This window comes from Betta splendens, chromosome 3 (assembly GCF_900634795.4).
Source record: "Betta splendens chromosome 3, fBetSpl5.4, whole genome shotgun sequence".
NCBI lineage: Eukaryota > Metazoa > Chordata > Actinopteri > Anabantiformes > Osphronemidae > Betta > Betta splendens.
In genome coordinates, this window is record NC_040883.2 from 2,918,547 (window position 1) to 2,944,161 (window position 25,615).

Genomic DNA, 25,615 nt, shown 5'->3' on the forward strand with positions numbered 1-25,615 from the left:
TCCAGACGCGGCTGGACTGACTTTTGAAGCATGTCCTGAGAGCATCCTTCAGCCTCCGCCTCCCGTCTCTGCAGCTGTACGGCCGCAGGGCCGCGTGGGAGGACCCCGCCGCCTGGGTGATCGACACCTACCCCTGGTCGGCCACGCCCACTGCGTCTGATTGGCCTCCGCTGCTGCAGCTCCGCCCCGAGGACGTGGGCTTCGATGGCTATTCTGTGCCGAGAGAAGGAGTCAGGAAAGACCCACCGCAGAGCGACAGCGACGCAGACCCCCTGGTGAGACCCCCCCATCACTTCCATCTCCTGAGGCGTCTCCTCGGAGTCTGACCGCGCTGACGCTTGTTTCTGCCGCCAGATGAACATGCTGATGCGTCTGAAGGAAGCGGCGACGTCGTCCAGTCCGCAGAGCTACGACAGCGACTCCAACAGCACCAGCCACCAGGACGACATCCTGGACTCGTCTCTAGAGTCGACCCTGTGACGACGTGGAGACGCAGATCACTCGTCAGGAGCAACTCTGAGAGCTTGTTCCTCAGTGTAATGTCCTGCCACAAACATGCAGCCGCCTCGTTTGGGTGCAGGTAACCCAAAATCAAAAGAAAAAAAAAACAGTTAGCTTCTGCGCTTCTGTTTGGGTTTTGTGTCTTTTCGTTTCACCGCTGTTGCCCAGAGCTCCTCCGCCGGGAGGACGTCCACTTCACAGACTGAATAGAAGCACACGCTGTTGTTAAGGCGTCACCTTCAGAGCATCACCAGCCGTCCTCATTCATTAACACCAGCCGCGCGTCCTCCATCTGTCACCGAGGAGCAGCGTCGCCTCTGGCTCATCGGGTCCTGAGAGCAACAGAGAAGCTGCTGCTGCTGCTGCTGCTGCTGCTGCTGCTGCTGCTGCTGCTGCTGCTGCTGCTGGAGGGACGGGTGGAGGCTCAGCCGGACTCTCTGTGCTGCTTCCCTGCAGCTGAAGCTGCCTGTGTCACTGGTGGAGGATGAAATGAGCCAAAGTGGGCGTTCGGACCTTCGACCTGCCCTCGTTTACCAACATTTCCTACAGACTGTTCATCTTTACCTCCCAAGCTTTAGACATGGCCGATCCAGGCCGTGTGATCTAGAGTCCGCGTTTGAAACCAGTGGTGGATAAAAAAAGCCTGCAGGTGGTTTAGAAATGTTTTATGCAGGAGTTGGCAAAGAAGTAGCAAATGCATTTCACATAAAAGCACAAAGCTGAAAGTTGTCCTGACTCAACCTGCTGAAACGAGAACCTAAACAAAGGGTTCGTTGACCAACACAGCTAATTATAGAAACAAGGACAAAAAGTAAAGGTACGAATGCGTAAATGAACATTCACCACAGCTGAATTCATCCATTACTGTTTTTCAGTCATTTTCCATGTTGTGACTTCCTGTGTGTTTTATAGAAATAATGCCTTCATCACTTCTAAGTTCTCGCTTTAACCCCTTAATAATCCTGAGAACTCCATGCACATTGGCCCAAAAGGCTGTTGTAGCACAAACATGTCACGGTGCTGGACTGACTCCAACAATGCCTTACTCTTTTCTAACATACGACGTGCATTAACCGATTCTTGTCTAAGTGGCTGTAAACCTAACAGGGCTGTGGGGGGACCGCCCCCTGGGGAGCGGCGGCCTCTCGTCATATCAGACACCGCTGCCATGCGGGACGGAGGAGAAGTGAATGAACGTTGAGCTCCAACCTGACTTATATGCATGTACGACCCAGGTGTAAATATTCTGACCGTTACCAAGGAAGAAAACTATAAAGGGGCGTTTCGGTGCTCGGAACCAGAACCTCTGTTCCGTGGGTCGATTGCTTGAGGGAAATTCTAAGATGTGTTGAGTTTTATACCTCATCCTCATCCTTCGCCTGTGCTTTTCCCCATGATCGATGTCTGTCTGTGATTTGTGATGAATGAACTAGCAAACCGAATTAAGTGAAACGAGTGTATATGCTGCTTTGTTTATAGTAATATAATTAATTGGAGGTTTAAGGTATAAAGGTACTTGAATGATAATTTAAAACAGTTTGACACCATTTGTGTGTCTTAAAACTATAAAGGATATACTTTTGCTGTGTGTGGGGCTTCTCCTGGTCCAAGCCCAGGTCAGCGCGGCGCCATCGCTCTGTGTTTCTGTCACCGAGCCTATGCAACCGTCATTCTGATCGTCCAACGGAAGCCAAAAACTGAGCACGTGGGAGGTTTCAGCACTGCGGCGGCGCGAAGCCTGGACCCACGCTGTGACCACCTGTACGTCCGTGGCCAGTGTTCTGTGCGTTTGTGTGCGTGTGTTCCAGAGTCGCCCCTGTCATGGTACTTGTAAGCACAAAGAAACCCTCTGAGTGTTGGTTCTGCTGAGAGGTGTAGACGATCTGTTATTACTCACAAACTCAAATGAATGTTCAACCCCTTTTGACTCATTTTTAGATGTAACATAACTTTGTAAATAGTTTCTCGCAGTGTTTTGATGACTTTTTCTAGCCGAATTATTACTGTACTTGAAAAGGAGTATTTTGTGTATAGTCTCTTTACATCAGAGCAGACGGAGGATGTTTGTCATCACTGGTCTGTCCAGGGCTTGGAATATAAAATCTGATATCACTGTACTAGTCTTAAGTTATTGTGATTCAATAAAATAATGACTATTTATGATTTAATGTTGTCAACATCTTTAAAAACAACAACAGTAACAAAGGTTTTGCCTATAATTGTTTACACGTTTATTTGGTATTTATACAAAAAGTGTGAAATAAACATATATACAGCACATAAACAAATTCATATAAATTATTAACGGAATAGCTACATTTTAATAAACAACTCTATTTAAGCTCAGGGCAAAAGTAACTCGATATTCTTGGCATAAAATTCCATACAAAATTGTACAAAATACTGTACAATTGAACAAAGCTGTGCAAAACAGCAAATTGTGTCTCCGGATCCTGATCCTGTACAGTCAGCATGCAACAAGTCTGAGTATCTGTTAACAATGAAGTTTGTGGGGCCTTACAATTATATTTCTATATTTGCTCTTCAAAATAAATTAAGATACTGTTATTTCTTCTTCGTCTGACTCTGAGAAGTCCGAGTGCTTACTGGAGAGAGAGGGAGAGGAGATCGTGGAGCCCGCCGCGCTCCTTCGCTCCCCTCTGAACTCCTCCTCCTCCTCCTCCTCATCTTCGTCCTCCGCTGAGGACTTCTTGCCCACGTCGCTGAGGTCCGGGTGCGGGTTCGCTTTGGTGGGCAGCGTCTGCTCGCGGCAGCCGCCGGAAGACAGCAGCTCCCGCTCCTTGGAGTTCCTCCACTTCATGCGACGGTTCTGGAACCAGATTTTCACCTGGAGACAACGCGCGATCAACTATGAGTGAACCAGATCTGCGCCAGGTGCAGAGGACTGAGCATGCGCGCGACTTACGCACGCTGTATGCACATACTGGGCTTCTGCGCTCACCTGTGAGTCTTTCAGGCCAAGTTTGGAGGCCAGTTTCTTCCTGTCGGGTTTGCTGATGTATTTCTGCTTCTGGAACATTTTCTCCAAGGCCTTGCGCTGAACATCGGAGAACACCGCCCTCCGCAACATGCCTCTGCGGGGTTTCCCTCTGGCGGCGAGCGGCCACGAGAAGGTCCCGGGGATCGGAACGACAGATGAAGATGCTGCGGGAGGAGGAAATGAAACCTGTTAGCCTTGTTTTATTGATAGCACCTCAGAAGAAACGCGTCTATTGTTCATGAAATGAACTCAAGTGCCCAACTATCATCTTGTTCGTAAATCAAAGCGCTGTTCGGACAATTGGAAGCTCTATATTAAAGTGTTGTTTTCTCTTTGCACTGGTTATAATTGGGAGTAGTCCCGTTTCGGAGCTGTGCAGTGCGTCTCTGTTTTGAGTGAAATGGCACGAGGTGACTAATTAGCACATTGGCCGGTCCCCAACTGCATTGGTATGGTAAAGAGGCAGCATATCCTTTAAGGAGCGCTGTGAGGGCGGATAGAGGAGTTAATAAACCGTGAACGGTAATTGTGTAGTAATGAACTAACGCAGAAAAGACTCTGGACAGGCGGCGAAGGCCATATATTATGGCAACAAAAGGAGATTTACACTTTCAAACTAAACACAACTGCATACCAGAATACTGATGCCCGGAGGGGGCGCGAGGAGCGCAGGGGAACGGCGCAGTTTTCTTTTCTCCGCGCCCTCAAATCATTTTCATTAAATGAACACGAAAAGCTATTCAGCGCGCTGGCGTTGTTTTGTCGAGGCATTCAGCTGAGCCCATGAAAAGACTTTATCTCCATTATGATTTGTCGGAATGAAAGCACGGACTAGCGACTTTATAGACTTTTCCAGGAGATTATTCTTCATCTCAGCTGGTTGATTGGTCCGCTCGGAGAAAAGAGGAACGTTTAGGACCCAGAGAGTGGAGAGAAGTCAGCGGTGACGCCGAACGCGGCGGAGACGAACTTTTACCCAGCTGGAAGGTTCGGGATCAAGCTTTGGCTCGACGTTGTTTTAAATCCCGCGGCGCAAACCGCCCGCGTTTCCTCTGCGCACCGCGGGCTGGACTTCCTCCCGACGGTAGCTGCCCCACGGCCACGGCGGAATTAGGAACAACGACGCGCTATGTGGTCTTGTGAGAATATTGAAAACTCTCAATAGCGCCTAATAGGGAAATTAGTGCATGACTAGTTGACGCCTTTGGCCCGCCTGGTAAAAGTCACTCTCAGGGGTGCGTGGGTGGTTCGCCCGGTGGGAGCTGACCAAATTGGTCACGGTGCTGAGGGCTTTGTTGGCCGTCACGGCGGCCCGGTGGCCCCCCGGGCGCTGTGGGAAAACTGGGAGCCAGGGAAATGCCAAAACGCCTCCCAATGGGAAGCAGGAGGACTAAAAGTGGCCACCCCGCCTCAAATTTAGAGCGTGACGATTTGGGATAATTGGTTAATTAGGGGGTGGGTGGGTGGGTCCGGGCAAGGGCAGAGCCCGAGGTCCCCATTAATAGGACAGTGATTTCTTTTTTTCTGGCTGTTTGTCCCTTTTCTGCGTCTACTTTGGTTAAAATATATGACAGGGGGTGGAAGTGTTTTACATTTAAATGCAATTAGTGCAGGCAGATTTCTGAAGACTAAACAGAGGTGAGTCCGAACAGCGGGAGTGCGTAAAGCGTGCGCCTACCTGGTAAATAAGGCGTCCTGAATATGGGGTGAAAGGCTGCGTCAAAGCAGGGGACGGGGAAGGTTTTGGAGTGCAGGCTGTGGACTGCGGGGTGCGATGACGCTGTAAAGAAACACCACGCGTGTTAGAAATGGTTCCAAACGTGCAACACGAAGTAACACCGTTCACAACGGAGCCTGAAACTCATACTCACCGGTCTTTGGTGAAGGTGCGAGGATGGCGTTGACTCCAAACTTGAGAAATGTCGGGTCCTTGCTATTCTGCATCGAGGTTTTTGGCGAGCACGACTCGCGCGTCACCGCGGTCGCGGGCACTGCGCGCTCCGTGTGCGCGCCGCTGAAAGAGAGGGTCGTGGAGGCGTTGGGGAGGGAGGCGCTCGCTGATGGGACAGTCCGGCTTATGAAGGCGGCAGGGCGGCTTATCCGCAGCAGGTCCTCCACTAGGAAGCTGGAGTGCGTCGGGAAAGCCGACGGGAGCGTCTGTTGGAGCGGCAGAGCCGCAGCGGGTCGGTACAGCCCCGGGTAGAGGGCAGGAGGCGCGAGGACGCTTGGGATCATCATGGTCCCGGCCATAAAAATCAGTGTGAGAAATCTGAAGTACTCCTCGTGTCAGCTCGGGGACAATCAGTGGTAGGAATAGCTGCTAAGTCCTCTGGTTTCCTCACTCCGGGCAGAGCAGCTATATAGCAGCCGCCCCCCCGGCCCTCCTCTCAGGGCTGACAGCCTCAACAATGGGGCTCAACAAAGTTCTCCACATGGGTCGCTTTCATGCCGCATCTCCAGGCACGCTGATTGGCCAGAGGCCGCAATTTATGATTGCATTAGACTTCATAAGCAAGCAACACACAAAGTAAAGACAACAAAAGGGTCCCAGTCATCAATTTGGCATGTTCACCACTTTCTTTGCACTTTCTTTTGTTTGGGAGATGCAAGAGGCCTAATTAAAGAGCAGTCTTTACAGATGCACTCATTAAAAAGGACTTTGGATGAAACATGACTTTTTATATATTGTTTTTTTTTAATAAAAATACAATTTTTATTATTATAAGGTTCATTAATCTGTTGAAAAATAAATACTAAAAGTTAAGCGGATAATGCAGTTCATGTCTTCTTAAATCAATATTCTCTGTATTGGTTGCAGACGCCATGCATAGCGTCTCAAATGTAAATGAGTTTAAGGGTTTCATAGGATTCTCAACACTCAATCTGGCCTTCGTCATGGAATAATGTCTTAAACGGATTTCTGCTATCAAAACGCTTTAACAGATGTGTTAAATATCACTCTTTTCGCACAGGCTTCATTCAGCGCGTAGAGCCGCAGCTCAGCGCGAACAGAAGTGTGCGGCCTGAGCCGTGCGCCCATGATCCTGTTAACCATGAACTAACTGTCACCCTCAGCTGCGGAGGAGGCGCCCCTCAGCCTTTCTCTCCTTCCCTTTCTAGGCTTCAGAAAAGCTCAGTAGAATAAAAAAGGTTTATTTCTAAAGACGGTTTTGTTCTGCTGTTTTAACCGGCTGAATAAAAGTGCATCTGTGATTTGATTTAAAACGCATTCATATGAGCGGACACTGAGACCCCATATAAAACTCTTATTAAAGCTACTTGGATCCTGATAGTCGTGTTCTGTCAGCTTTACTCTGAAAACCCTGTTAAAGCAGAGCAATCGGGCGAAAACGCGTCGCCAACGCGTAGGAGGAAAAGGCCTCCATAGACGTGGACGAGTAAAATTAAGCACATGTAAAAAGTTTACGTTAGATTTAGAAACACTTTAAGAATGAAATATTTGGGTGATTTATTTATTAACGTTTACTTAAAAAATGTTCACATGAAGCAGGCCTAAATATTTAGTTAAATTCCGCTCTAATAAATAAAGTTCGATGGTAAAAATGAAACTATCCATAAAATAAACCCTTATGAGAGTTTCTGCGCAAATATATTTTATATATAAAAATATTTTTTTTTCATGAATGCAAGAAATTAGGTTTAGTTTGACAACTAAAACGTTGATGACGTTGTTTTAACGTGCGCATAAATATTGAACTCTTTGTGTGATATTAATTTCTCTGCTTTTATATAAATCAAAAATAAATAAATGAGAAGTAAACCGCAGTTTAAATAATGATACGTATTGTAACATCAATCTAATATAAACTGGCCACAATCCGATAATTAAGAGGGAACGCCTCCGTGAAATGATCTTTAGGGCAGAGTCAACGCTTATCAGAATCGCGTCTGCACGGGACGCACAAATAGGCGTTAACACGGGGCTCAGTCACCGCGGCTGCACCTTCAATAAGTAACGAGACCTTCAAAGCTTTTTATGAGCCCATATTCCTTTACTTGGCTGCCCGAAATCCTCCCTTTGTGAGCTCTAAGCAGATGGTTAGCAGGAAGCACAGGCTGCTCTGTCTGACCGAGACCAATTTCTACGAGCTTTGCAAGCTTGCCACGTCCCCGCTCCTTCACCGAGCCGAGTAAAAACAGCTGGTAGCGGCTGAATTAAAGCCATTAAAAGCACATCTCTGGGACATTACATCCAACAGCCCCGTCACCCCCCCACAGCCCACTAAGGTCCCCTAACTGTAGTATGATCACCCTATAGGGATTCAGCATCTTCAAGTTTAAATTATGCATATAGATTACAAGATAATTAGTGTGGTTGTAGTGCTATATATGTAAAATATTACTTGTAAAGGTATCAGCTCATATCTTTACCTTCATACTGGCACCGTTTGTGTCCATTATTCCCTCAGGGATTATTCACTGATGTTTATCACTTAGCCCATATGTATTTATTGTGCCTAATAGTCACATTAATCATTGGAATCTCACACGTGATTTTACACACGTGATTTTAATGTCCTTAAAATCTTGATGTCCTAGCTTTATTTGGGCAATCGTTTTATTACAGAATTCTTGAAATCTGGAATACAGTTCCATGCCAGTTTACCAAATAGCTGAATTTAACTATTGTCTTGGACTCTTTCTGCTTCGTTAAGTAAAAAGGCCTGAGTAAATATGTTACCCATGCATGAGAGACTCTCTATGGGCCGTCCTATTGTCCTGCGGGTCCGACAGGTGGTTAACTGTTTATTATTCCCTCATTATTTATCCGTCACGTGGACGCGCCGCAGAAAGGGGAACTCCCCATCTTTTCACTTAACCCAGTATGAACAGATTGTGCTGACTGGTTGCAGCCCGGTATATGACACCAGTCACAAGTCCATCTATCTCACCCGTGCAGCCATTCATCCTGCATCCAGCTGCGTCAAGACTTTGGTAAAAGAAATGCCTCACAAACACTGCCTCGCATACTGACTTCTGCTTCTTCCGGTCCGGGCTAACGCCCCAGTAAAATAAGGATAAAATATCGATATTTATTTTTGCTGAATGCACATAAAATAGATTATTCTACAACTTCTGGGCAAACTGTCTTTCTGTCCTCATGAAGAAGTCATAGGTACAATGTTGTTTTCTTTTTAAATATTACCCTTAAAATAATATCTCCGATAATACCGTTTTTGAGTAATTGAACATGCACTTGGACCATTTTGGATTATTTTGTTGTGTTGATTTTATAGGGCCTTAAATACGAGATTGTACTGAAGCTGTTCTCTCCTGGAGGCCGAGAGACACTGGCGTCTCCTCCTTCATCAGACTGTGCGGTAGAAAAAAGGTGTCAGGAGGAGGCAACCAATTAACCAATCAAATGATGTGACGTCACACAACTATCAAACTGTGATTAGCCAGGTGTCTGTCACCGGAAGTCAGCCGTTCTTTGGCTTCACGCCAATTAAATAATAGGATAGCGCCAACGTCACTTTTAGCGGGTTTGTCTTTGTAGCATTAACATATTATGAAATTATGACAGAATATTTTTCTGAAAACAGTATTTTATCCAGTACATAATTAAATACTGCATGTCCGTATATTGCAGCTTGCTGCTAATTAGCGCTAACCTTTAGCTGCTAGCTTGCTAGCCTCATCCAACATCAGCAAAACTCATTTTTCCGTGTAAAAAGAATAAAAACGCACCTGAGGATCGCGTGTGGACGGGACAGACTTTTCAGCCGTGACGAAAAGTCCACTGACTGTGAGGAATTAAAGGCCAGAGCAGCACAGGAACATTGAGAACTTCAGTGACACAACAGCCTCCTCCTCGTCCAGGGTGAGTGAGATGTGACCCGCTCACACACCTGCGTTATCGTGCGTTGTCTGCATGGATTTAGCTGAATGTCTGTCATTCTGCTGACGTTGTTGACACAGAAAATAAGCACCATTGAGGATGTGACTGTTTTGCAGATCGGAGCTGTTTGTGTTTTAGGTTAAGTTGTATACAGCGTTGTAGTTTACAACGGTTCTGTGTATGTCAAGCATAAACAGCAGTCAGTCTGTATGTGCTCGATACACAATACTTAGCCTCAACGTCTTCTGACTGGATTATTGATCGAATAATGGATTTGTTCATTATGAAACATGTTCTACTCAATAAGTTCATATTTGACAGCAATGTTTCATGTCGGAGACAGAGAGAGAGTATTAAAGTTACATTTGAGTGCAACAAACTTGACAAGAATAGTTTTATAACTAATAATGTAATGCCAATAAATACTCATTAGAGGAGAATAATTGTTATTTCCCTTTTTTTTCACTTCTTTAAACTACCCATCACTCTGCTTCAAGTTCAGTTCTGGGGGCAGAACGTTCACTTGTAGTAAAGGGGTTTTCTGAGTACTTCTGCGACTGCTCCACCTTGTCAGACAGTTTAAAATGTCACAACTCTCAGATCAATTAAACTGAATCCGTGCTCCTGCCATGTGAAGTTAACCAAACAACTATTTCAGTGGATTGAGTTTGTGACCGGGTTTCGCCCCGGTAGCGGCTCCCACTCGGGGTGTTTTGGCCGAGGCTTCACCTCAGCTCACCGGTGGTACTGAAGGTCTCTGTGGCATCTGGTGCAGGAGGTGCAAAAGCCCGGCTCAACACTGAGCGAATTAGCAATGCCGCAAGATTCAGAAGAGCGGTGACAAGCATTAAATCGATATTAACTTTGTATTAAACATGGGCCCCTCCCTCTTCCCCAAATGGACTTGAGCCATATCGGCACACAAAGCGCTCTGTATGAACTCTGGCTGCACCTGTTCCCTCTCTTGGTCATGGGAGTTCAACTTCTTAGTTTCACCCCGGGGTCTTTTTTTCATCTGCTTCACCCCACACTGAATTCTTTCAGTTGGGCTTTTGTCATCATTTTTGATCTCCTCCTCGCTGCCCCCCCCCCCCATCCACCCACCCACCTTTTAAAGCTCATCAACTCACTTACATATTTGCACATTTTAAAATAAAACAATGTCCCAAGTCAACCACAGAAAGTTTCAGGAAAAGTTTGCTTCTTCTGGTCCAGTCCAGGACACTTTTCCCTTTCTCGCTGTTCATTTATTAGCAGTTGTCAGTGTGGATGTTGAGTGGTGTCCTAATCCTCTTAAAGAGCATGTTGGTACAGTTTGCATATCATTTTCCCATCTTGGAGAAAGGCCACAACCCTCTCTATTCACAGGGATCCCTTGTCCCCTTTCACTGCAGCCACAGCCAACAGAATTAGCATAATCTGACAACCAATACCATTGTCCGTGACCTTGTATGCAAAGTTAATTGCTCATTAAAAGCAGAGGGGTGCAGAGGAAGCACAGTAGTCCTCTAAATCCTTGTTTTAGGAGGGACAGGCAGGCAGGTGGTATGTCTTCCACCGCTTCATGAAACTCTACCTGACACCAAAACACTAAGACAATACAAACGCAGAATTGAGCATCACATGTAAGAGTAGCTCTCAAGCATGCGAGTGTATTACACACACACACACACACACACACACACACACACACACACACACACACACACACACACACACACACACACACACACACACACACATTTAAAGTTACATGAATTTGTCACAGTGGCTCAACATTTATCAATTGCAAATGTATTTCTCTCGTAGTCTAATCTCATCTCTACATTAGTTTCACGGATGCGGGACGATTTGCAGGAGGAGACCCCCCCCCTCGCTCCAGCCTCGCTCCAGCCCCCCTCCCCAAGCACCTGGCAGCCTTTTCGGGTAGCGTCGTGTAAATACCCACCACTCCAGCGGGTGCCCCTTGTGCAGACCCAAGCGTCACTGTGCAGCGCAGAGAAGAAGGTCGGGCTGTGTGGTTGTCAACACTAGTTTAGGAGTCCCGTCATGAGATTTATTCTCCCGGGCAGAGCGGCGTGTAGCACTGGTTTGATATAGATATAGCCGCTAATATCTGATTATTATGGAATGAACAGGCACTGGACAGGGTTCAGAAGGCCACCACATGCAGCTGCCTAATGCTTTCTTTGTGATCAGCCGAGCTGCGTAGTCAGCTTTAGGGCTTAGACAGATTTTAAAAAAGAAATGAAACATATTCTTTAAGTTCTACCATAACAGATAGTGATAAACTGCAGGAATTTTTAAAACTAAAAACAACTAAAGTTAAAAATGTCTTGTTTTTCTTTTACTTCAGTGGCGACTTTCAAAGCCACACGAGTACTTAGGCCGGAGGTTTGCTGTTTACTGGGGCGCGAGATGTGAAATGTATGAGTGTGTGTGGGAGGGGTAGCTGTGCAAGGCAGTTGAGGAGGAAGAGAAGAAGACGAAGAAGAAGAAGGTATGAATGGGGAAAGAAGGGGCTTGGGTGGAGGAGGGGTAGCTTGACGGACTTCACTGCCTGTTGGCTCTGCAGCATTGATGCCGTGTTGGCCATATAATCGGATTGCCAGTGGGTGAAAGTGAGCCTGGGTGCTTATGTCAGTTTGCATCTCGTCAAGCTGAATAATGCGCATGGCCAGGGAGTGAAGCGGACGCTTGCCATTGAGGGCTCTCAGTACTTGTGGCTAAGCAGTTCTAAAAGAGAGAAAAAGCTTCATTGGATTCATATATAATTCTCAGTCAAGCGTTTTGATGCATTTGCATAACAGGAGGAAACCAGTGATCTTTTCAGGGCTACTGCTGCTCCTGCTACACAAGTGTGTGCGTGCATGCAGGTCTGTGTGTGTGTGTTTGAAAGGGCCCTAGCTGAGCCCTGCATAAACAAGACTGGACACGGTTCTTGCACTTGGCCTCTCATGATTAATCGAAGATCAACAACAAAGCAAAACAACATTTAGCTCCTTCCACTTATCTTCTTTCACGTTAACGAATAAAAAAACAGAGCCCGGAGCAGGAGATCGTTGTTGATGTTGCCGTGAATGTACACGCCCAAAGTAAACACAGCCGACCTTCACATTCTGTGGGTTCATCTGAACAGTTTGAAGCAGAGGTGATGGTGGGACTGGGTGAGATCTCAAGCACACGGTCCTCCACCATCTCTCAAAATAACTGACTATGCCAAAATTTATAACCATGAATGTTTTGATCAATATTGAAACTCAGATCATTTTATTTGATTCCTCATTTATTTTTGAATTGTGCATTTAATAAATGCACAATTGACTTTTCTATGTACAATTTGATTACAAATATTTCAATGAAACAATAAAGATGAAAAATTTTGACTTTATTTCACTTTATGCACCTCCTACATTCAGATAATAGAGGCTGTAATGTGGCATAATAATTGATTTTTAATAACTGATCATGATAAAATGAACGTAAACATTAACTGAATCCACAGTCCTAATGCAAACCACCTCAAGTACTGCACTAAACTACTGTACAGCAAAAGTCCAACAGTGAACATTTACATGAATCACCCTGATCTCTGTCTGTTCCCCAGCCAATTTAAGTTTAAAAGAAACAATAACATTAATGTCAAAATGCTAATTTCCAGCTGTTCAAGCTAATAAAATGCTATTTATTAGCTGTTATTAAATATTAAACATCATTGGGAAATTATAAATTTATATATATATAAATATATAATTTTTTTTATAATGTGAGTCTTTCTTAATACTTTTTCTCTTTGTATAAACTCTATATTATAGTTGGACATAGTAAATCAAACATCTCTCAAATGGTTAACAGCTGTAGGTGGTAGCTTGCGCTGGCCCAGCCACCACACTTCTCTTCAACCCGGATGTGCACCATGAGCTGGTCCATTTACCCCGTTCAAACTCTCTGAGGCATAATGACCATCAGGACGGTCAGGGTCTTTGGTCATACAGACCCAAATAATGCAGTGTGCCTGACTTTGCACACAGCGGACCTCCCGGGTCTAATTCCTGCAGCAGTCAGAGTCGTGCGTCTCAAAGTCACATGGAACCATTTGGAGCCACTGGCCTGTGCTGGTTCTCGGTCCCAGTGTGGCCTGTAATTGATCCCATCATTGCGTTATGGGGGCTCTAACAGGCCCTAGGTGATGTGACCTCTGCTCCATCAGGTCGTTAACTCCCCCCTTCTGCTTCTGCTTGTCACTTCTCCAAACCATCACTCATCTATTCCTTTCACTATCTCCTGCAGTTCATTTCCCCCTTTCTTCTTCTTCACGCCTTCTCTCTCCTCAGGTTTAGCAGCCATGTTGAGCTTGGAGCCGCTTCAGCCTAATAACCGAGAAATAGCACCGTTAAAGACATAGTGAGACAAAAGAGTACTTTTACAGCAACGGGCCTTTCATGATGGACGCATGGCCAGGATGTGAGGTTAAGCCATGGATGGAGACAAGCTTTTATAAAACACTTTAAATCGAATCATGCTGCTTGTTTTGAATTATTGTTTATGAACTTTTTAATTTTATTTTATTTTTAAATGGGATTTGTCTCTGAGTACTTTACGTTGTACGTTATCTTCATCTTGAATGTCTTCCTCTCATACTTGTACAAAAGCCAATGAAGTAAGCGGGGGGGAGGGTCACCTATTGCAAAGTGACCTCTGCTCCTCGGGGCCAAATGATAAGACACTTAAGGTCAAGAAGAGCACAAAGGGCTAAGAGAAAGTCCACTCCAAAGACAACGAGCCGCAGAACAGGAATTTGAAACTTTCACTTGGCTTCAAAAAAATCACTTGAGGTAAAACCTGAAGAAACTAGGTAATCTTTTCATTTGGGAAAATATGAGCAGGGTCAACGACTGGAGGAGCTTGACCTGCTCTCACACCTTGCCTTCTGTTTGGTCAGGCAGGACTCCGTTCAGAGAGTGGCCTATTGTTTTTGAGCCACACACGCAGACGGAGTGTTGGGTTCCAGCTCTACCTTCTCAGTTGGCCAGTATGTGATTCCACGTCTAATCCATGTCTGTGACTTTCCTTGAACGCTTTCCATCATTGTGCTTTTGTGTCTGTAGCTGGATCTGGATGGATCTTTACAGTCTGTCTTCGGAGGGTGATACAGTGGGACATGTGGAAACGAATGATCAAGGGAAAGGCAAATTTCTGTGTCACAGTTTGGGAGTCCAAGCACATTAGCTTTATGATGTGTGTCCAACGAGCACAGCCTGGCCAGATCTCAGACAATCTCCAAGATCCCAGCAGACTGATAGTGAAATGATAGCCTTGCTATGGTTGTTGGAGGCAGACAAATAGTTTTGCTCCTGCTGTTCTTTGATGTAAATCCACAATGATCATTCATGCAATCTGAGAAACTCGGTTTTCTGCATGTTTCCCGGGGAAAAAAAAACATTATTTGGGAATAATTACTGTAGCATGGGAGGAGGGGTCTGTGAAAGGAGTCTCACATGAGTTTACATTCAGGAGATCATGGTTCAATGAAAGACTTACAGAATAATGACACATATGTTCCAATTTTATACCATTCATTGAACAGGGACAATATTTCAAGGATTAGTGATGACAGGCCACGATAGGCCGTGTGAGGGATCATAGGTGCATTCACAGGCAAAGACATCACACAAGCGCACACACACATACTTTAATTTATTGTTTATACTTTTCTTTCATATGAAAATTCCTTTTAATGAACCGCAAACACAAAAATGTCTCAATCAGCCGTTTCCCTCCAAAAGTTCACAAGCAAACAATGATAATGACACCGACAATGTGCAAGAAAACTAATTTAGAAAATGGCCATCACTTCATTTACTATTGCAACATCTGACAAAGAGCGCAGGATGAAGAGTGCATGAGAGCAAGAGACAGTTGGCATGGGTTGCCAGATGAGAAAGCTCTATTCAGTCCCCCCCTAAAGTCCTTCATACTCACAGAGGAGATGACAAAGAGCGCCAGTTAATTAGCAAGAAGTAGCATCTCAAGGAGGACTGTGAAGAAAACCTCCATTCACTCGCTCCCCTCACCTCTCACTTATGAGAAAGACTGAAGGGCTGGAAGGAGGGGGAGCTTGCAGAGCGCAGGCTAAGCTCGGACTAGAGAGCCCAGCTGCCTGCATGGGGCTGCCTTGCTTGATTTAATTTGGACAGTCATTCCTTTAATTTGCAAGGTCATTGTATCTAACGGCGAGTTTCTATTGAGGCCGGCAAACAAGCGAAGGCCTTGGAGTGCAAGTCAACGATGCCCTTCTTCCGTCTGCCTGATGAGACGGTGCCACAGAGAAGGGAAAAGGACGAGGAGAATAAAGCAGAGAGTGGGATTTAGAGAGAGGATGAAGTTTTAATTAAGGCACTTCTCTGTTTCTAAGCAGACTAATTTAGCCATAGTTGCTCCCAAGTGTATGAGTTGATTGGAAAAGAGGTGAGGGAAAGGATGAAGGAGTAAACCATATTAGATCTATTGTTGACTATTCTTTTAAGCAGCTGAATGTGTGGTTAAAAAGAAAATAAGTCATCTAATCAATCACTCACATTCTGGTTTTTAAATAAAAACACATTTACACACAATGTTTAAAAAAAGCATATAAATAGATGTTTTTTTATATTAAGAAATAATGTAAAGACCTGAGGAATTAGCATTTACCATCAGACCAAGAGCAGAAGGGCAACAGCTTGCAAATAAAGCTCTTGTGGATGAAACCTGGTTGGTTTAAATGCTGTTTTTGTTTCACTTGTTTAAATAGAAGCCTGATCAGAGTAAAGAACTCCCAGAGGTCCACAGGCGGAGGTGCAGACAAAGGTAAGCTGCCAGTGCTGTGGTCCCTGTGGAATATGCAAAGCTCTGCACCTCCACGCTGAGGCTGAATTTGAATGGCTTAAACCGGGCTGCACCATAAGGAGGCAACATTCAGCTTTTCTAGCAACTTGGCTTTACATATAAAGGTTAGAAAATGTAAATGTTTGACAGTGACTGGGAAGTCGGGGATTTAAGAATGGAAATGAGAGTTTGTATAGTGTCACAGTTGCGAAAGGGAAAGGGTAATTAACAGTTAAACAAACAAATAACTGTAAAACTTTGTTTCACTAAGTGTCGGTCAGGTCTGCGTGGGCGTCACACGACTCATTTTGTCTGTATGACCAACTGTAGGACCAGGACTTTACTGCGCTGTCGAGGTTTTCCCTAAAGCAGAAGGTGATGTGGCATCAGGGGTGTGATGTTGACAGGGCTTCAGTGTCAGGATGAACACATTTGTTACTAAAACAGCAGACACACCAGCACAAAAGTCCTTCAACTTGAACAAAATATTGAATTTAATATAAAGCATCCTCTCTTAGCTTGAATTAGTGACTTCTGCCTCAGGTCAGTATTCAGGATTACTTAGTCAGCTCATCTTGGTGGGTCAGAGTTAGATGGAGTCTTCCTGCAGGGAGGAAACTGCTGACAGGAGCCACAACAGCGCTAACTAGGGTCTTTAGAGATGCAGGCTAATGGTTAGCTTAACAGGGTAACTTTCAGACGTTTCAGCATCCGTCTCTTTCATGTGTCAGAAGGAAGGAAGACGACTGACCGAGGGCTGCACTTCTGTCTCCGGCATTTTCTTTTTTATACACAAAATGTAATCAAAGAGTGCAATGTTACATTTCATAAAAAAATTCTTACTTTTTAAAAACCATTCACCAACGAAAGCAAAATCCCACATACATTCACTAATTTTAAATTATTTTACTTTCAAAAGCCTCCAGAGATTATTGAACAATAATGGTGTGATGCATTTAAGCTTGTAAACATGCAAAGCTTGAGATGAAGGCCTTTTCCGAGCAGTGGATACTTTCGGGAGGAAGGAGGGTTTGAGGGGTGGTGCTCAAATCCCTGAAAAATACAAAGTGAGAGAGCGGAGGGGGTGGATCTGCCAACGGAGGAGGAGGATGGAGGATGGAGGGGAGGTGGAGGGTGATGTATGGAAGCGTAAGAGTAAGAGTTTATTCACTGGTGTCTGAGGGAGCCTTTCAGAGCCACTGAGTGAGTGTCTATAGCGGGGCAATCAACCATAGGACTAGGAGGCTTTATCTCTAAAATACAACCCCACCTCCACTACCGTGCTCCACCCTTCAAACACACACACACACACACACACACACACACACACACACACACACACACACACACACACACACACACACACACACACACACACACTCTGGTACCTGTGAGAGTCTCTCATGTGCGGCTAAGGGTGCCATTGAGAGCGCCAGGAGAGAATGGCCCATGAGGGACAAACAATCCTGAGGAGTCTATCATTCTGTGTGGTGTTGTCTTAGGGGTTGAATAGAGCCAGCGTGACCTGCCCACCACCTCCTCCTCCTTTCTCCCTTTACCCTTCCTATCTGTTGCCATCCGCTCCACCACCGCATCCCCAACCGGCCCACTAATAAAAAAGTGCCTTGTTTTCAACTTCACTTTCACGAACAAACACAAGGCTGCAAAAGGTGAAATGCTGGAAAAAGATCAATCAAATTGTAAGTTTGTAGTGATTGTAGCAAAGACATATTTACTATTTGTGTCATGTTCTTGTAATTGTATTTGATCATAACTTGTAAAAAACGAGTCTTAAGACTCGGTCAGAGGCATTGACAGAAGTATTTTTTCTTGTTTCAATTCAGCGCTCTCGTTGAAACAAATAGTGAGATTATATTTTTTCTGAACAATTGTAGCAGCAAATAAGACCAAATACATTGGTCTTAATGCACCAATAGCACAGGGGCTCTATCGTCCCTACGTGTGGTCCGGTCGTCAGCAGCATTTGTTGCCAGGCGCATCTCACAGATAAACACTGTGACCAGCAGTATTGTGTAAAAGTGTGCGCTAGTGTACATGAAACCAGAAGAGAAGGCCAGAAGGGCACACAGGGCACAGGGCTGGTGGCTGCTGGGGTGGGGTGGGGTGGGCTACGGGGCACCAGAGGGGCCTAAATAGAAAGGCAGAGAATACAGTCATTACCCACCCAGGGCTATTCCTCTCTGGCCCATTAGCTGCTGGCGGCCATGACCAATTGGGTTTTGTCACTCCAAGCAGGGTCATCCAGTGGTGGTCTGGGCCTTTTCTATAATGGACGCTCACTCAGCCGTCCTCACACAAAACCTTTAAGAGGGAAAGAAATTCTCTCCCTGACTCTCACTCGTCTCCCTCCCAGTTTAAAAAGACCCAGTCAGGCAAGAAAGAGAAAGAGTGAAAAGTGATCATGAAAAGAGATTTGTTGCGATGTGAAGCACGTAGGGAAGTGATCGTTTAGCCACACGTGGGGTGAAGGGACTCCATGGCGGTGGGTCTTGTTAACCCTCTTGACTCGTATGCCAGAGACCAAATCAAATTATTCCGTGCCCCCAAGTCTGAAGACGTGGCTTCGTGTGGGAAACGATCACAATTTCACAACTGCCGACGTGTGTAATTTTCAAAGTGGAAAGGAGGAATCTGAATAGGATATAGCAGATTATCCAGAGTGTGTGAACACTGATCCCTGAACTCGGACTGTTGAAGCAGTGCAGCAGGACAAAAGATTTCTGTCTGCATTTCTAGTTCGTTCTGATGTGGTGGCTCAACAGAAACAGGTGTGAAAGAGGACACAAAGGCTGGACATTAATTTCTAAAGAACCTGACTTATGTGTTGATTTCCATTACTTCATAAGTACCATTTAAATAGTTGAATTGTCAGCGTTTGAACTTCTTCCTCTTCTGGCCCTTTGTCTGTGCTTCACATCTTTCCAAATGTCCGGACCTCAGATTTTAGGTATCCATGCAAGGTTCTGTAATGTGTGCTCCCAAATAATTGTGGGCGCATAAATGCATATTGTGTCCAGTATGAGTTGTGTATGTCTGTCTGTGTGTGGGTGTGTTTTTTGTCCAGTCTGAAGCTGAATAAAAGGCCAGTTAGCCACCTAGCAGGCTACTAATTCTCCATGTCAAATACAATGGCTGCAATTATATGGTAATCAGTGTTGGTGGCTCATACCTTTCTGCTGCTTTCTGTGAGTGTGTGTCTGGCCAAGCTGCTCCTTAGGGAGATGGTTAGTCACGGCTTATTATTGACCCATTAGACACCCATCCCACTGCCAGAAAGAAACCAGTTGGCTCACAGGCCGCTCTGCATTCAACGAACAACAATAACGAGAGGGGGACTGAAAATGAAGTTAATCATTTTGTTATCTATAGACAAAATGAACAAACTCGTCTGTGCCAAAGTGTGATTCAGATTGTTATCTGTAAAGGTCCAAACCCGACCTTTTGTGTGTTCTAAGCCTTTAACAAACCATGATGCCACACACTTTTTCCTGTTAACAAATAAAAACATAACACAATTATCAGGATGTGCCGCTTTGAGTGAGTTTCAGAAGTATGGTAAATAGTTCCCATTCAGATGTAAGTGATAACCAGTGAGTGCATGTATCTATTCTGTAGAAACAGAGATAGTAAATGTATATAAAACTCCTTGGTATCTGACACACTGGATTTTCAACGTTGCTGTTCTATTAGGTGGATGTTCCAATTATATCTTTTTAGTCAACCATGAACAAATCAGAAGTATATAATCCAGAGAAGATCCATAACACGACCCAAGTCTGTGAAGACGGTTTCGAACCATGTCCCCTTTGTCACGTCTCCTCTTCGTCATATAATCGACAAACGTGTTGTTTTGATATAATCCCCAAGATCTGTCAACTCTGAAGCTTGCCCTCTGCCCCCCTATCCCGTTGCCCCCCCCCACCACCATACACCCACACAGACCCCGTTGCCACCTCCTCTCCAGTCTCCACCCCTGCAAAGCAAAGCTCTCTTTGTTAACCTAATGTGCTTTTACCAGTTGCTTTCTGCCAGGGAGACATCTGCTGTGTGCAACCAGTCAATATTGTGAGGACAGTTCAAAGCGGCCAGTTCATTATCTGTGTCAGCTTAACAACCCAAAGGTAGCGGTCTAAGGGACACAAGGAGGAGGAGGGGGGTGAGGGGGAGGAGGAAGAAGGAGGACACAATGTGTGAGGACACAATGGACTCCTCATTAACCAGTGATTTATCATGATGGGATGCCCAGTTCAACCTTTGCTCTCCTCCTGCTTTTGCAAAAGAAGAGAGGACTATGAAAGTGGAGTTGAAAGCGAAACGATATAGTTAAAAAGTCAGATAAAAGTAAAAGTCAAAGAAATTCATCAGTCGCTGAAGTGTGTCTATTTTGAAAAGTGTGAGAATGAAGGGCAACAAACAAACTTCTGTCACAATTTTGAAAATGAGAGCTGAGAAGGGGAACTGGATGTGGTTATCGCCACCTTCTCGTTAAAAATACGTCTTTCTACAAATGACCTGACGTCTCAGAAGCCGAAATCTCTCCTGGCTTGAGACGTTCCTTATTAAACATAACACGCAATCTGGTTCACCGTAAAAATCAGTCGTGCAACCGACACACCCTTCCTTCAGGAATCGGGCTTTATGAAAGTCTAATCTTTCAGTCATGATGATATCATACATGTCCAGAAAGCCTCTAAAGATGCTCCATGCATGCATATGCAGAGAGATCATAGTCCATCCTCAGCCGCTCTGCCCTCCGAGATGGAGCCTCCCCCTGCACATAAAGGCTGTATAATGAGCGTTTAATGTATGGCCTCTCAAAATGCCAGAGAAAAGGGAATATTCAACGTGGCCCATGTGGTGGTTTTGTAAAGCGGTTGCACGGAGGAACACACCCCTTTTCACTTTCTCCTTTTTCCATCCTTTCCATGCACCCCACCACCATCCCTCCCTCCCTTTCTGAATCCATTTGCCTAAATCAATCTCACAGGAGGCGGTCGTGGATAATGTACCAGCCAGGGTTTGTAAACCGTTTTGTTAACAATGCATTTTGAAAAGAAAAGAAAAGAGGAGGAGAGAGATAAAGCGAGACAGAGGGAGTGAGGGAAGGAGACGGGGAGAAACGGGCAGAAGGGCGCTGAAAGAGAAACAGTTGGGTGGGTGTGGTGTGCGGCGCTGTTTCGGACAGGCCCTGTCGACTGGTGACACCCCGTCCCATCTCCTCCTCCCTCGGCTAAAGCCCTGCATCCTTCCAATTCGGTCCAGTCCTCGCTTTAGTCACACCACCTGCCTTCACCATTCTTCACCACAAACCCACCCGTTCGCTGACAGGATGAACAGACGGCATAAACCCCCATAACTCAGCCTTAAAGCCCCACTCGCATAAGTACTGCACAAGTAAACACATGCATTCTAGTATTACACTAATCAATAATATACAGTAGATCATCGTGGTCTATTACACGAATTGAGTGATGAGAGCGATGCATGACACAAGCGCGACTAGATTCATGGACTGTATGTAAAAGAATGAATGTGCCCTGATCAAATGTAAAATATTTACTAATCACATCTATTGGATGGAAATAATCTGTTTTCTCTGCCCTCCATCAATATAGGCTTCAGTTTATATCCTAAATAAACACTGTTCTGGATCTAGAAGCCGCTGTGGGTGTCAGCTGTTTTGCACAAGCGGGTAGTGACGCATCCTATTAGCAGGCACCTGTTTTCTGCCCCGTGCCACTTTGCCTATCAAAGTCCCCTTTAGTCGTAGGAAGTCTGCACCAGTTTGACACCATGTTCCCAGTGGACCCACTCAGATCTCCACCAAAGAACCCATTACTAGATCATAAGCTGTAGAATGGGGCGACACTGGACAGGAATCCCCAGAAGGTTCCTGAAGATCGGGGCTGATTTGCACCATAAGCCCCCCTGTGATTGCCCATTAGCCCCTGTCCCCACTGCCAGCCGCTAGTGGGGCAGCATATGTAGCTATAAGCAGTTACTGTGCATTGCTATTGAAGGTTTGCAGCCATTGCTTGCACTAATTGGCTGTGAGGGGTATTAGGAGAGGTCTCAGCTTCTGGGAATTGATAGTGACATCTGATCTGATGTCCACTTAACATGAAGAGTATGTTGAGTCATCGTGTGCTGACAGAAGTTTTCCCCTGGGATGTGGCTTAGAATCCAATGATTGATGGGTTATTATAATACTCGTCCCCTGCGTCTATACAGATTTTCTTTTCTTTCCTTTGGTGGAGTGTTTTACTGGGTCTACGTCTGGTCATCGTGGTTCAGGTGAATTCTTGTCTGTAGATGTATTCACACTGATTTAAAATGTACAGCACCTACTTCACAATATTTGTTAAAACTGTGCCACTGACTGCACTGAAAGTTTATTTGATTTTTAACTGGGTTCTGTCTGAATTCTTCAAAGCGGTGTACATGAATTTTAATTTATTAGACTTTTATTGGAGATTTCAGTTTGTCCTCAAGTGATAATAAGTGAGTTTACTGATGGACCTTTTGCAGCATTGGACTTGGCCTCTTGCCTGTATATGTTTCTTCCGTAGCCTTCTTCTATATATATATATATATATATATATATATATATATATATATATATATATATATATTTTTTTTTTTTTTTTTTTTTTTTAAATGTTATGTTTAATTCCAAACGAAGACAACACATCTGTTGTGAGAGAGTTAAAGTTTACACACAAAATTGATTTCAGCCTTTGAGAGATTTTTAAAATCTGGGAAAGCGACATGGATCAAACACTGCAGTGAAATGAATCTATCCTTTATCACGTAGCATTGCCGCTGACTCTGACAACACAGCCATTGTTAAAACTTTTAGATCCAAGACGGATTGACTCAAAGCCCAGGATCATTCAGAACAGGCCAGCAAATGAGACACGTTGCTCACAGTTTGCCTGTTTGTCGTCTGAACATCAGAGAACGCAGACACTGAGTGTGGTCCATCAACAGCTCTTCCTAATCAACCCCGGAGACCCCGGCCTTTTAGCCAGCAGCTCTCAGCGTGCCTTGTTGTGTTTACTCACGCTGATTAGTTTGGTAAGTGTACAGAATGTCCTAAGGATGGTGATCTCTGAATCAATGTGCCCCTCGGTCTCATCCTTTATTTTCCCATCCCTCCATCACAAAAGCCAGAGATTCTCTTGGACTCGGTGAGAGAAATTAGGGGATCAGAGTCGGCCAACTCCTGAGCAAACAGGCTGAGCTAATGGACTGGCCGCCTTCTCCTCCCCTCAAATTATTGGCAGTGAGGGAATGTGGCCGGTCCAGTCATGATGTTAATGCTAAAGCTTACTAATCCCTTGCACACACACCCCGATACACACAGGCCTCGCACTTGCCCTGATGCGCACACAGCGACTGTGTAATCACTGCACCACCCAGGCAGCGGGTTCACGTGGCAGCGTTCCCAGGAGACGTGAGAACCCACGCTGACCAACTCACAGCACAGCACTGTACGCACCTGGGACTGTGAGCGGAGTCTCCAAAAGCAGATTCAAACACTAAACATCATGGGGATTCGCCTGTCTTTGCTGCTTTATGCAGCTTCCTCCTTCCCTCCATCAGAGCTAACACTTTAGCGCTGTACTGGGTTTAGGTTGGCAACAGCTGGCTAAAGCAGAATATGCAAATTCCAGTTCTTGGGAGGAGTACTTTGGGCTTATGAGGGATTAGCACTTGTTGGCCAGCGCTGATTCCCTGCTGAGTGAGCACGCTAATACAGGTGTTAGTAAACTGGCATTAGACTCCAGCTAATTAGCTCCCATTCAGCCAGTGATTGTCCCACCAGCTCTGCCATTTGTAGTGGTGTTAGCCCATCGGCAGGGAGGTCTGTGTGCTGTGGTGGGTCTGTCATGATCCAACATGATCTCCCGTCTTCCTCCTTTCACCGTCTCTGTAGGCCGGAGGACAGCAGGGTCCATCCATGAGACAAACCCAGCCAGCGCCAAGAATGAGACACAGGAAAGCCAGAAGAACCCACTGAGACAGTGTCGGTGGTAAAGTAGTGGATTGGAGTTTTGCTTTTCATATTATTTCCCTCCATCCACATTATTCCAGCACCTTATCCACAACTCCTTACAGCATGTGGTCAAATACCTTTACATGAGATCGTGTGGCTAATATTCAATACTATTAGTTAACCATGTTAATTTACCTTACATCATTTCTCAGCAATAATTTAGTCCTTTAATTCTAGTACGATTGTGTTATTGGAACTTGACAAATCTTGGGGACATTTCAACTTTGTTAATAAGGGAATTCTGCCTTAAATTAGTCCTTAAACTAATTTAAAACAATAATAATAAAGCTATAATAAAACCATAAACATCAGATTGTTCTGTCTCACTTTGGGTTACAACATTTTTCACAGATAATCAGGATTGTTTTAATTAATATTATTTAATATGATAGTTCACTGAGAGCTTACATTTGTTGAATTCAGGTGAAATGTCTTTACCTAACAATGTGTACCACCATTAATAGTTTGTTGTTGAATAGTAAAAAAAAACTAAAAAAAAAACTGACTAAGAGTAAGCAGATTTTTAGAAACCCATGTAAACACCCTTTACTAAATGAAACGATCATATCTTCACAACTGCGTGGCTGCTCTCAGACACCTGTCCCTCTGTCCCCTCATGGCTTGAAAATGCTCGGGATAAACATAAAATTCATAAATATAACTCTATCAGAGTGTTGCTCTGATTTGTTATCTGCAGAAACAGCCAGAATGCGGTAGGTCTGTGTTAGTGTTAGTGTCACCACAACATACAAGGATTGTTCTGAAGATGAACTATGATTAGCCCATTATGAATATAGGAGGTGTGCAGGAATTGCAGAATCGGAATTAGGTGCCCTCTCCGATTGCTGGATGTGGGAAAGAGACTAAAGGTTAGTTGGTGGACATTCTTAAAGCCATTCTACTGGGGATGTCGGCAGTTCAAAGAACTCATTAAGCTTCACCGTCCTGCCACAAAGGGGAGATTTAAGATAGCAAATAGATCTGATAGTGAAAACTCAAAGCCTAACACAAATATCCACTAAGAAGCTTTGGTGTTTTATGCCGTCACTGCCATAAAAGGACATCCAGACTGAACTGTTTCAAGTTCGATTTTCTCCTGGGAAAGTCTGATCATAACCAATTATGTCTTGTCGACCACAAGTCATCCATGGTGAGGTGAAGGAATTTATTCTAATGTGACTGGTTTGGATTTTGTCTTTTTTTTTCTTTTTGCTGACGACCATGTGTAAACCTAAAAACTACAAGTTTTGCTTCTGTGGTCTGTGTTTTGATTTTAATCAAACTCAAAAATGTGTTGTTAAAATGA

General features: G+C 44.7%; 2 protein-coding genes and 1 long non-coding RNA gene across 14 annotated transcripts in view; 2 read left to right on the plus strand and 1 right to left on the minus strand.

Annotated features, from left to right (window-relative positions):
- Positions 1 to 2,664, plus strand: part of nav2a (neuron navigator 2a) — a 101,047-nt gene extending 98,383 nt beyond the window's left edge. For all 12 annotated transcript variants that reach the window (XM_029144128.3, XM_055507489.1, XM_029144120.3 and 9 more), the window contains 2 exons: positions 75 to 275; positions 355 to 2,664. In XM_029144128.3, coding sequence (XP_028999961.1) covers positions 75 to 275; positions 355 to 480 — 327 coding nt within the window. In that variant the 3' untranslated portion in view covers positions 481 to 2,664. The remainder of the gene's footprint in view (positions 1 to 74; positions 276 to 354) is intronic.
- A 20-nt stretch (positions 2,665 to 2,684) lies between these two features.
- Positions 2,685 to 9,345, minus strand: dbx1a (developing brain homeobox 1a). Its single transcript, XM_029144140.3, has 5 exons — positions 9,215 to 9,345; positions 5,374 to 6,005; positions 5,181 to 5,282; positions 3,464 to 3,666; positions 2,685 to 3,349 (listed from the first exon to the last, which is right to left on the minus strand). Exons 2-5 carry the CDS (start codon positions 5,750 to 5,752, stop codon positions 3,056 to 3,058), a joined length of 978 nt encoding a protein of 325 aa, XP_028999973.1. The 5' UTR covers positions 5,753 to 6,005; positions 9,215 to 9,345; the 3' UTR covers positions 2,685 to 3,055.
- Positions 9,210 to 24,810, plus strand: LOC129603903 (uncharacterized). The gene is made up of 2 exons (XR_008694249.1): positions 9,210 to 9,347; positions 24,190 to 24,810. It is a non-coding gene; the product is annotated as an uncharacterized LOC129603903 (long non-coding RNA).
- Positions 24,811 to 25,615: the final 805 nt, after the last annotated feature.